The sequence below is a fragment of the Monodelphis domestica genome, chromosome 6 (assembly GCF_027887165.1).
Source record: "Monodelphis domestica isolate mMonDom1 chromosome 6, mMonDom1.pri, whole genome shotgun sequence".
Lineage (NCBI taxonomy): Eukaryota > Metazoa > Chordata > Mammalia > Didelphimorphia > Didelphidae > Monodelphis > Monodelphis domestica.
Genome location: NC_077232.1, coordinates 187,232,646 through 187,245,868, shown reverse-complemented (window position 1 = coordinate 187,245,868; position 13,223 = coordinate 187,232,646). Strand labels below are relative to the sequence as shown.

Genomic DNA, 13,223 nt, shown 5'->3' with positions numbered 1-13,223 from the left:
AAATCATAAGGCAATCTCCATTTTAGTTCTCCCAAATATCTCTACTTTAAGACTGGGATTCATCACAGTGTAACTATTTGAAAACTACAGACAATCCATATGGACTTTACTTAACTAATACTTGTACCAATGAGGCCATCTACCAGTACTGCTAACAAATAGCAAAAATTGACTGACCTGTTACCTAGCCCCTTCCTACTAGAGTTATTAATGAGAAGTGAAAAAGACCAAAGGGCTAATTGATCAGGGAAACAGGGGATATTGGGGTGGGAGGGAATGAGAAGATAAAAATTGAATTAACATTCTCCAAATAATTAAACTTTCTATCTGAAATGCATAGAATTCATTTACTTTTAAAGTAATGTAGTACAAAGGAAAGACCGTTGGACTAAGGAGTCAAAAGACTCTCAACCTTACCTTTTAGACATGTTATCTGGGCAAGTCATTTCATCTGGCTGAGTCTCAATTTCTTCCTTAAAAAAAAATGGCGATTATGACACTTGCACTACATTCATTATAAAGTTGTTAAGGATCAAATGAGAGAGAGCCTCAAAGGAAAGGAAAAGAAAAAGGAACATGCATTTACTAAGTGCCTACTATGTATCCATACTCTGCAGGGCCTTTTTTTTTTTACATATATGTATGTACAGATAGGTGGGGAAGTTTAGTTAGATAGCTTTAATTTTGAGTAGCTAATCAAATATCTTGTTTCCCTTTGGAAATCATTTTTTGGGGGAGGGGAGATAGCATAAATAGCATAAGAGAAGAAGACTTTTGATGGAACTAACAAAAGAGGTCTATTGACTGGTCTATAAAAAGCCGCTTACTGCTTTTGGTTATTAAGGGGGCCCAGGAATTACAGTGAGGAAAATATTGATGACTGTATTGGTTAAATTCCTGAAATATTGACTCGAGGCAGGGAGTAAAAAGAATTATATTCAAGTCTCAGGTTTGCCATGAAGTGACCATGTAGCCTGAGGCAAACCATCAAACCTCTTTTGTCTCATCATCTAGAAAGTGGGTACAGCTAAGCTAGGTCCCAATTAGGGCAAATGATGAATTTTGTGAAGTGGTTGCATTATTTTAATTAGCTCTGCATATTTCCATTGGGCTGGAACCAATTACCATATTTCACATAATTATAACTTTGAATAGGACCCATTCAAATACATGGGGTTCATTATTTGAACTAATCGGGACCTAGCTATATAATAATATCTGTCCTACTTCAAGGAGTTGTTGTGAAACTCAAATGAGTTTAGTATGAAAATAATTTAAAAAGTTAGAAGTGCCATATAAATGCAAAGTATTATGATTTTAATACTTCAGTTATTAAAATAATGGAGAACAGTATCCTTTACATTTGTTTAAATGTAAGAAATGACTTTATAGATTTCATGTTCTTAATTATGGAAGTTTTTTTTTAACTTGTTCAATCAAATAGGGATTGATGAACCACTACACATCAAAAGAAGAAAAATCATCAAGCCAGGTTTCATTCATAGTCCATGGAAAAGTGCCTATATCAGGCAGCACAGAATTGATACAAATTGGCGGCGAGGAGAACTGAAATCTCCAAAGGTAATGAAGATTTCTAAATGATGCTCATTTATAATGAGGATTATTAAGCAGTAGTAGCAGCTAGACATTGCTGTTCTGCATGATGGGTGTAACATTAGACTTCCTCTCTTCTAAGAACCAAAATCTTTTAAAGTAATTAGAAAGGGTAAATACACAGATACACTGAATTGAGCAGAACCAAGAAGACAGTCTTAAACAATAACAACATTTTAAAGACAAACAACTTTGAAAGACTTGGGTACTCTGGGCAACCACAATTCCAGAGGATTCACAGTGAAACCTACTATGCACTTCCTGATAAAAAAATGTTGGACTTATTGCAGATTGAGATTTGAGGGGTGGGGTAGAATGGGACATGGCCAATGAAAGAATTTATTTTGCTTTACTATACAAGTTGGTAACAGGGGTCTTATTTTTATTCCTTTGTGGGAGGGAGGGAAAAGAAGAAGAGGAAGTTCTTCAAGAAGATAAAGTAAAATAAATTTTTTTAAAGTAAAAGATAAGTGCTAGGTGTTCTTCTATAGCAATTTCTTTCTCTAACCTGAAAATTTGATAGCCAAAGGCATGTAAAATGGAGCGTAGCATATTGCATATGTTTCTACTACTTCTATTTTCAAATAAGTTGAACATTTTTGAGCTTTTTATGGGGCTTTATAATAGAGTATCATTATGTACAAATCTCCACATATTTTGTACTGTGAAAATTTCTGGCTTTTTCCTCTAACTTGGTAGTACCTTCTTTTTTTACTGTGAGGCTTCTATGAATTCAGACCCTATTTCATATTTTCTCTACGTGTCTATACTTTTCATGTATTGGAAGAATGAGAAAATTTGTGAAATCTTCTGGCATTCTTTTAAATTTGAAAGCAGCTGCGGCTTTTTTTTTTTTTAAACCTTTACCTTCTGTCTTGGAGCCAATATTGTGTATAGGCTCCAAGGCAGAAGAGTGATAAGGGCTAGGCAATTGGAGTCAAGTGACTTGCCCAAGGTCACACAGCTGGGAAGTGTCTAAGGTCAGATTTGAACCCAGGACCTCCCTTCTCTAGGGCTGGCTCTCAATTCACTGAGCTACCCAGCTGCCCTCATGTGACTTTTTGTTAAAAACAGTTAAGTTTCTTGTCTGAAACATAATTAGAGCTAGTCACATCAATATATAACTTCTTAAAAACTAATTTCTTATGTAAAAGCTCCTCTTAACTTTATTCTCAACCATTTTAAAAAATGGGATTGACTCAAAATGAAATTTCTATATTTGAAATTTCCAAACAAAATTAATGGGTTATAGGATTCATAAAAATGAGACTTAGTGTTTTTGTATGCATTTTCATTCTATATAGTATATTTATTTATATTGAATCCTTAAGTTCTATCTTAGACTCAATACTATGTATTTAGTTATATCTCTCTGGTTCTTGTTGTCTTATAGGTGCTCAAAGGACATGATGATCATGTGATCACATGCTTACAATTTTGTGGAAACAGGATAGTTAGTGGTTCTGATGACAACACCCTTAAAGTTTGGTCAGCAATCACAGGCAAAGTGAGTTCATTTTCAAGATCATGAAATTTTGTATATTTTGTTTTGTTTGCATGTACTGACAAATAAAGAGAAAGCATATTTAATTATTGATGCCCACTTATTTTTAGCAAGAATTTTAAAATGATTTATATTTTTATATAAATATAATATATATACATATATAATAAAATAATAATAAATAAATATAAAAGACTTATTAGTCCCAGATTTGTGAAAGTCACCTTCGTGTAACATAATCTGGTCATAGATAAACTGAGAACTTGAGCATATGTCCTTTATCTTCATTTAAGTTGCATTTGTCTGAATGGTGTGATATTACTTTTATCTTTTGTAAAAAGTTGTGATCACAAGAAATTTTTTTCTTTAAAATTCCATTTAAAGGCCATGTTTAGTTTAAAATTTTAATGTTTCATGTTAGATTAGCCTAATCTCAAACCACATAAGATAATACTGAAGGAGACTAGGCATTCAAATTGAAGTTAGATAGAAAAAAGCAGACCAAGCAAGTCACCTTGAAGGCAATAGTACTAGAGTAAAGTCTAGCACTTATCTGTCCAATGCAACAGCATTGCACAGAATTGAGTAATTGACCAGTTTTATTTTTTTTTTTAATTATGATGATGAAAGAGGTGTATGGAAAATCTCCCAGTTGTTGTTCTTTTTAAAAACTCTTTTTCCATGCAAAACTTCAATTAGAAATTACTAATCTTTTTAATATCTCAAGTCAGATTTGAAGATAAAAAAGGAACTTCACATTTCCATGGTATAAAATTAGTTTGGGATTTATCTTCAAGGTTTTAATGTATGTCTTTACATGTCTGGAAGTATCTTGGCTGGATCATAACTACTGCCTTCAGGCAGGCTCAGATGAAATGTGGTATGTAGCCACACCCAGTACTGTTGGCATTCTTTGACTAAAGCCATTCCCATGGAAGAAACCAAGTTACAATTTAGTATTTTTTCATCAAAAAGGTCAGGCTGGAACTGTCACACCTTAGTGAGAAAGGTTTGCTTCTATCTTACTTAGCCCTCAATGGCATTCATATGTAGTAAGCTACTGAATATGCAAGGTAAATTGTAACATAATTCTTATGCCAAAATTAAACATTATTTCCTGGTACTTCTGGCAAAGAAAATTTGAATGCTTTTAAACACAAATTTTAATGAATGGTGTTTAAATTTTGCTCTTTATCCAAAAATAAGCCTTGAGTAATTTTTTTCCAGTGTTTGAGAACATTAGTGGGACACACCGGTGGAGTATGGTCATCACAAATGAGAGACAATATCATCATCAGTGGATCTACTGATCGTACTCTTAAAGTTTGGAATGCAGAGACTGGAGAATGTATACATACTTTATATGGACATACCTCCACTGTTCGTTGTATGCACCTCCATGAGAAGCGGTAAGAGCAAAAACCCTGCTGATTTGGGCCCTTTATTGATAGTGAACTGATTGTCCTACATTGCCTAAGTCACTTTCAGTTGGCTACTATTAGGTATCACTTCTGCAACCATGTCCAGGTTTCAACTTTAAATGTATTTCTTCACAGAAATGTCTTGCCTTTAAATTCTCCTCTGTTGCCATAGATGTTGATTACTAGGCAAAAGTGTTCATTAAAATTTAGTGTCAGTTGTTGAATTATTGAGGTCACTTATTATCACCTTTGAATGTGTATTTTTTTTAGCCAACCTTTCAAAATGATTAATATTGAGTTGTTTGCAGAGAGTTGGCTCCTAGTCTGAATTGTCCTGGGTATCTCCCATTCTCCTGGGTGATAAAAATTTTGAAATAGGTCTAGGAAAAGAAGAGATAAACCTAACGATTAAAGCACTGATTTCCTTCCTGGTTTTGCTCTAGTTGAATTATGTGCCAGTTAACTTGAGTTCTGGCTTCGTCACAAAGGTGGTATAAACTTTTTCCTTTTCTAGGCTTTAGTTTTCAGTCTGTAAAATAAGGGTTGGGCTTAAGTTATGTCAGATTCTTTTTATCCCTAAAACTCCATGATTCCAAGTTACTTAGCTTTCCCATGCTCTGGGTTGCATATCTGTCCAATTTGATAACTATGCTTCCTTTAACCTCCCTCTCAAGAAAATTGTTAGAGAGAATAAAAGTATTCCTATGAATGCCTTTTCAGAGAAAAGTAGCATAATATGCAAGTGGTGAGTTACGACAGTAATAGTAGTTTTTCAAAAGAAAAGATTCGAAAGGCATTTCAAAGGAGGCATACTTAGACTTATCAAAAGTGTTTACAGCAGAAAACCATGGATATGAGAACTTGTAGTTAGGATCACATGTAGAAATATAACAAGTCTTCAAAAATGGCCTTGAATGGAAAATTTGGTCGTGTATAATTGTGAGTTTTCACTGTTAGGCCTCTTTGTGTCCATTAATGTAAAAGTTTGTGTATATGTAATTGTAATGCAAAATATAAAAATTATTATATGACCATCTTTGTTTAAGCGGGTCACATTTAACCCAATTCAGAGCAACTACTAGAGGCTTGAGATAGACTTCATCTATTTAATTGAGCCAATCATTAGAGTGCTTAGCTGAGTCTAATGTATTTTTTTGAAAAAATTTTTGATACCTTTAGTTTTTATATTCCCTTTGATACATACACACACATTATCCATTGTTCAGTTTCAGCTCTTTTGTTCTCCCTTTCATATTTTTTCATTCTGATTATTGTTTTGTCAGTTCCTATATCTCCTTTTGCTTCTCCTAATTCTTCATATTCGTTGTTACATACAGACTGGTAATAGTATATTATACTCACATAAAGGAAGCTTGAAGGGAAGGAATAAGCATTTATGTTGCACAGGCATTATGATAAACACTTAGAAATATTGTCTCATTTCATCCTCACAATTACTCTGTGAGAGAGATGATGTTATTATCCTCACCTTACAATTGAGGCAGACAGTTAAGTGATTTGCCCAAGGTCACCCAGTTAGTAAGTGTCTGAAGCTGAATTTGAATTTAGGACTTCCTAATTCTAAGCCCAATTTGTGTAGCATCCCCCTAGTTGATAGATACCCATATATTTTATAGGAATTAACAAAGGAAATATGTAGATCCACTATTTTTTTACTTTTTTTTTTTCAAAAATTTTATTTAATTAATTTAGAATATTTTTTCCATGGCTACATGATTCATGTTCTTTTCCTCCCTACCTCCCACCTCCCTTCTGTAGCCAATGAGCAATAACATTGGGTTTTATATGTGTCATTGTAGATCCATTATTTTCAAAGCAGGTTCTATGTTCTGTCTTTTACTGTCCACCCATTCCAGTCTTCTTTTACTAGTCTAAGTAACATTGTTCTCAGTAAGAACCATTCAGTATATCTTATATTGGAATTTTGATATGTAGATATAATGAAGAAAATAGAATGTTAATGCAGTGTCTTCATTATGAATGAATGCAATTAAAATTCATTTTCATTTCTAATTTGAATTGAATTGAATGCTATTTAAGCAATGCAAGGCACTATGATCTAGTTAGGTAAGAATATTAGATTGGGTGCCAGGTAATCTGAATTTTAGTTCCACTTATGCTATGCCTTAATTGTTTTATGCCACTTTCCCAGTTTCTCGGTTGTGAGTATTGTCTAAACATCACTCCATCTTAAAAAATACCATAAGACTAAATAGGGAAATGGGAGTTTTGAACTCTTCAGAAACAAGTTACTATATAAATCCAAAATGTTTGTTTAATTATTGCATCATTTTGACCTTCAAAAATTACTGTAGAACAGGTATAGAATTGAATAAATCTTTCTAAGCATCATGTGTACGTATTTCCTTTGTTACTTCTCTCTGTTTTCTACTCTCCCTTATCTGTTAAAGTGTATTTTAATTTCTGTATTCAGACTCATTTTAGCTCTGATTAATGATAAACATGGTTTAAAGCTCTCTGTCAGACACTTTAATTCCAAGTTGTATTTTTATTCTTGTTCTCCAGTGTTGTCAGCGGTTCTCGAGATGCTACGCTTAGGGTTTGGGACATTGAGACAGGCCAGTGTTTACATGTCCTGATGGGTCATGTAGCTGCAGTCCGATGTGTTCAGTATGATGGCAGGAGGGTTGTTAGCGGAGCATATGATTTCATGGTGAAGGTGTGGGATCCAGAAACTGAGACTTGCCTACACACACTGCAAGGACATACTAATAGAGTTTATTCATTGCAGGTAAGAGATCCTGTGTGCCATCTTCCAGAAATGTTCTACTAACTAATAATCTATGTTTGTGGAAACTGTACTAATTAATTGGTTAAAAAAAAATAGTGGTCCATTAGAGTACTGGAAAGATAGGAAGAAAAGAATTTTCCTCTAACTTGTGTAGGTGCCACTTATGTAATGAGCATGAAGAAAACATATGAGATTGTGGAATTATTTAATCATTGTACCATTGTCTACTTTTTTTTATTATATAATTTCCTTAAAAAAAACCCAACTATGTTGAACAGTTAAAAGCTGCCACTTTTGATTCTTAAGTTGTATTACAATAGATATTGTTACTAGAGTAAACCTGGTTTTAAATCACTTCTTAGCCAAGGGTTAATTTGGCCAAAACGTTCCCCTTGACCTTGGTTGCTTGAATCTGATGGACCATGTAATTGGGATTCTATCCCGACTCATGTCGGACCTGCAGCCTTCTGCCAGAGACATTCTTAGGCCAGTCCTATGAGGAGACTTACTCTCAAACTGGGGTTTTAAACCTGGCTATAGTGGACTTTAAAAAAAAAAAACATTTTGATAACTATATTTTAATGATTTTCTTTGTAATCCTGTGTGTTTTATGCATTTAAAATACATTATTCTGAGGTGTCCTTAGGTTTCACCAGACTGCCCAAGGGATCCATGATAACAAAAAGGTTCAGAAACCCTCCTCTGCACTGGATTCTTAACATTTGAATTAGATATCCTTGAATAAAGTCACTATGGTTTTCAAAGTTTTAAGTAGCAAACATGTTGTAATCTTTAGAGAAATAAATGGCAATATGTATTCTGTTCCCCCAGAACAGCCTCATTTTGCAGTTTTAAAAGGGTCTTCCCCCCTAATATGTGGCAATTTATTTACATTTCCACTCACTAGCTAATGTCCACCCACAATCCGTGCATCATAGACTGCCTATACTAACAATTTCATTCTCAATATTCTTGTTTAGTTGACATACAGCATTGACGGGGGGGGGGGGGGGATCCATTACTACATTAAAATGATTTTTGATACTGGCCAAGTAATTTGTTGTTGTAGTTATGTTTTCTCTTTTGTTCCCAAAGCTAGTTGTTTAAGGGGAGGGGGAGAAGAAAAGGAGAGGATGTTTCTTGGGGGGGTCAGATTAGAAATTATTTTATATTTTGTGAATATTAATGACATGAATTCTTCATTTAAGAACTGAAAATGACAATGTTGGCATCATCTTAAATTTGTTTGAGTTGGTGGTCTTTATTCAGTGGGAGTAAAGGTAGCAAGGGAATGACAGGGATTTTTTAGTAAGTCTGTCATCAGAATGACACCATTCCTAATTGCAAACATGATTCATTATTTGTTAGCATATTTCCTAATTAGTTTTAGGTTCTCATAAATATTATAATACTTTTCCATGCAATTTTTAAATGAGATTTAAGCACTGTGAAAAGTGTCTCCAGCCCTTCCCTATATTTAGATGCTGATAAATATTTCCATTATCACAAGCCATGTCAGCAGGTTTGACTTCTTGCTGCAGGTAAGAGTCAATGGCTTTCTCATTGATGCCAGAACCATCCCAATCTATGTAGATGTCGAGAGGATTGGGTATTAAAAATGAGATGTCAAATTATGCCTACTGTTTACTTTGCAATTGTGAAGTATTGCACTTAATATTTAATTTTTTTTTTTTAGTTTAAGAATTCTTAAATATTTCTGCAGCCAAGTAATGTAAATACAATGCACTGCCAGCAAAAACCTGCTCAGTGCAACTCTGCTTGATATGGTTGGGTTGAATAACTGATTGAGAATTGTATGACATCTGAGTTAGTGTCCCCAAATTGTAGGCTCTCACCATGGTTAGGGGTGAGAGCTGTAAATATCTTATTCATGTTCATTGCTAATTGGATCTCTTTCTTCTAGTTTGATGGCATCCATGTGGTGAGTGGATCTCTTGATACTTCAATCCGAGTATGGGATGTGGAAACGGGGAACTGCATTCACACATTAACAGGACATCAGTCATTAACGAGTGGAATGGAACTCAAGGACAACATTCTTGTCTCTGGAAATGCAGATTCTACAGTTAAAATCTGGGATATAAAAACAGGACAGTGTTTACAGACATTGCAAGGTGAGTTTTGAATAACAAAACTTAGTAGTAATCCAAATATGGTGCTATCTCTTAAAACAGAAATATACTTGCTTTTATATGAATCTATGAGCACTTCTCCTCTGAACTAGGCCTATAGGCACCAGATTAACCTTGGGCAAACTGTTTCAAGCTATATTTTGAAGAGGAAAATTGTTTCAATAATTTCCTACTTACCTCAAGAAACGAATCCACATAAAATTCAAGACTAGATTTCTTTCTAAAACAACATGGCTAATAAGAAAAACTTAGAAGAAGTTAGGCTAATAAGAAAAACATAATTGGTACATTCTGAAAGCTATTAAGTAGCTTTCAGAATGTATCAATTACGGCCATTTGTTTTAGGGGATTTGTTAAAAGTGGAATTGGGATTCAATAATTATTTAGCTTAAATTTGACATTTGATTTGTGAAAAAATGTTGTATTGGAATTAAAACTGCACCTCTTTATTTCTTAAAATAGCTTTAATACATATATATATATATATATTTTTTTTTCCTTTTGGGAAATCTTTAACCCAGATTTTAAAGTTGAACACGCTTAACCAATTATTTAATTAGAATGGAAATAGTATGTAGTATGAGAGTGACCCATTGAAAACCCCATCTGGAAATCACTCACTTAAGAGTTTCATTTTATATTTTACTGTCATTTCATGCCCTCTAAATCAGTTTTAATGGCTGTCCCTCAAAGTAAGATTCTTAATTTTTTTTTTATTTTCAAATTTATTTATTCTCTTCTCCCCATGCTTCAAACAGCATTCTTTCCGACAGTGTTTGCAAGCCTTCAGTCTTATTAGACTTCCATCATATCATTCTCCAAATATTGTGGAAATTTGAGGTCTTTTGTGATTAATCATACATCTTAGCACTTACAGAGTCCCAAAATCATTTTTTAAGCCAGACATTAGGGTGACACCAACAATAGCATCTTGTTTTTTTAGTTTTGTCCCTGGAGTTCATCCTTGCATTTAGAATTAACAGTCATGTTCATTATTCATTCAGTTGTGTGATACCTTTGAATTAACAACTCAAAGGCTTATGGTGGTGGGTCACACAAAAATCTGGTCTTCAACACAATGCATGAAGCTGTACTAGCACCACTAAAACTCAGAAAAACTTTTATCCACATATTTTAGAAATGAAATGTCTCTAGCCCCTAAACAAGAATTCCTAAATAAATAGTTCTCCCTATAATAATATTTCAATCATAAATGGTTACTAGATTTCCCCACACTCATACTAGTCTTCCTTTGAAATTAAATAACAACTTCTTAGAACAAGGTTTCTAAATATGTAAAGCTTTAAATATTTCATTTACTGTATGTTCTAATGTAGCAGTCTACAAATTACTATGTATCTAACCATAACCATAATTTCTGACCAATAACTAAATTCTTTTGGTTTTCCTAGGTCCCAACAAACATCAGAGTGCTGTGACCTGTTTACAGTTCAACAAGAACTTTGTAATTACCAGCTCAGATGATGGGACTGTAAAACTGTGGGACTTGAAAACGGGTGAATTTATCCGAAACCTAGTCACATTGGAGAGTGGGGGGAGTGGGGGAGTCGTGTGGCGGATCAGAGCCTCTAACACAAAGCTGGTGTGTGCAGTTGGAAGCCGCAACGGGACTGAGGAAACAAAGCTGCTGGTGCTGGACTTTGATGTGGACATGAAATGAAGAGAGCAGAAAAGATGAATTTGTCCAAACATGTAGAAGATGTACTCCCTGCCCTTCCCCCCTGCAAAAAAAAAAAATCCCTTGTTCTCTGTGGTGCAGGATGTTGGCTTGGGGCAACAGATCGTAGAGACCTACATTCAGAGGAGAAGATGATGACGAGATGATGAACCATACCTGACAAGCCAGGCATCTGCTGTCTCATCACGTACAAGGCTTCACTTTGGACTGGGGGCAGCTTTGCAAAATATGACTTTCTAAATCAAACCAGGTGCAATTATTTCTTTATTTTCCTCTCAAGTGGTCATTGGGCAGTGCGATGCTGAAACCTTGTTCCAAATCCTGCTAACCTGTTCTTTTACCACCGAGGTCTAGAAAGGAGCTGCAATAACATCAAAATGTGGACTGGTTGCCTTTTCAAATTAGAGAGAGCATCTGCAACAAAAAAAAAAGTCATTTCTGGAGTGGAAAAGCTAAAAAGTTTTTACTGTGAATTGTTTTTGTACAGTTATCATAAAAAAGCTTTTTCTTTTTTTCCTTTTTTTCCTTTTTTTTTGCCAACCATTGCCAATGTCAATCAATCACAGTATTAGCCTCTGTTAAACTATTTACTGTTGCTTCCATTTACACTCTTCAATGCATATGTTGCTCTGAGGTGGCAAGTTGTCCTGGGTTCTGTGAGTCCTGAGATGGATTTAATTCTCGATGCTGGTGCTAGAAGTAGGTCTTCAAATATGGGATTGTTGTCCCACCCCTGTACTGTATTCCCAGTGGCCAAACTTATTTATGCTGCTAAATGAAAGAGAAAAAAAAGCAAATTATTTTTTTTTATTTTTTTTCTGCTGTGACGTTTTAGTCCCAGACTGAATTCCAAATTTGCTCTAGTTTGGTTACGGAAAAAAAAAAAAGACTTTTTGCCACTGAAACTTGAGCCATCTGTGCCTCTAAGAGGCTGAGAGTGGGAGAGTTTCAGACAATAAAGAGTGAAGTTTGCCTGCAAGTAAAGAATTGAGAGTGTGTGCAAAGCTTATTTTCTTTTTTTTTTTCTGGGCAAAAATGAAAAACACATTCCTTAGAACAAAGCTATTCCAGCCTGTTCTGTTGGGAAACTTTTCTTTTTGAGGGCTGTGGTGAATGGAATGAACATACATAATAAAACTGACAAAATATTTTTTAAAACTATAAAACATAAAATGAAAATAAAGTCGCTGGTCAGTCTTAGTGTTCTACAGTATTTGGGAAAAAAACAGCTGTTACAGTTTTATTGCTGTGAGTAACTGACAAAGCAGAAACGATTCCGTTTTTGTAGTAAAGGCGTCACATGCAAACAAACAAAATGAATGAATAAGTCAAATGGTTTTGCCTCATTCTCCAAGAGCCACAACTCAAGCTGAACTGTGAAAGTGGTTTAACACTGTATCCTAGGCGATCTTGTTTTTTTATTCCTCCTCCTGTTTTTTGTTTTATTTATAGTCTGATTTAAAACAATCAGATTCCAGTTGGTTAATTTAGTTATGTAACAACCTGACATGAGGGAGGAAAACAACCTTTAAAAGGATTGTGTCTATGGTTTGATTCACTTAGAAATTTTATTTTCTTATAACTTAAGTGCAATAAAATGTGTTTTTTCATGTTAGTATGGCTGTTTCTTCCTTGAGGTAGTACTGCTTCACTGCAAATAGTTCTTTTTTCCCCCTGAAATTTAAACCAAGAAAAATCTTCTGTTCACATTCTCTTTGGTTTAAAATGGAAATCAATACCTTCCAGGTCCATTTTACACAACTGAAATTTTATTAAAAAAATAACTGCTTATTATCCAATAAGAATCTATAGAAGACCCCAATTTATCATCTTTTATGTTACATTGGTATGTATAGCTCTTTCTCAACAAGTCACCCTACCAATCCAGGCCTTATTTTCTTCATTTGCAAAATGGAGGAAGTTGAACTAAAAAAATCTCTTAGCTCCTACATCTATAGCATGTATAATAATACATAAACATAAATTTAGATCTATTTTTGTTTCAAGGAATCATTACATCATTGGCCTTCACAGATGAAATTTCTAGAATTCCTAGTAA

The 13,223-nt window shown here is 34.3% G+C and overlaps 1 protein-coding gene across 11 annotated transcripts in view; it reads left to right on the top strand.

The window, feature by feature from the left end:
• FBXW7 (F-box and WD repeat domain containing 7) overlaps positions 1–12,779 on the top strand; it is a 263,842-nt gene extending 251,063 nt beyond the window's left edge. For all 11 annotated transcript variants that reach the window (XM_007496236.3, XM_056802766.1, XM_056802769.1 and 8 more), the window contains 6 exons: positions 1,445–1,581; positions 3,008–3,121; positions 4,346–4,527; positions 7,087–7,312; positions 9,237–9,447; positions 10,878–12,779. In XM_007496236.3, coding sequence (XP_007496298.2) covers positions 1,445–1,581; positions 3,008–3,121; positions 4,346–4,527; positions 7,087–7,312; positions 9,237–9,447; positions 10,878–11,146 — 1,139 coding nt within the window. In that variant the 3' untranslated portion in view covers positions 11,147–12,779. The remainder of the gene's footprint in view (positions 1–1,444; positions 1,582–3,007; positions 3,122–4,345; positions 4,528–7,086; positions 7,313–9,236; positions 9,448–10,877) is intronic.
• Positions 12,780–13,223: the final 444 nt, after the last annotated feature.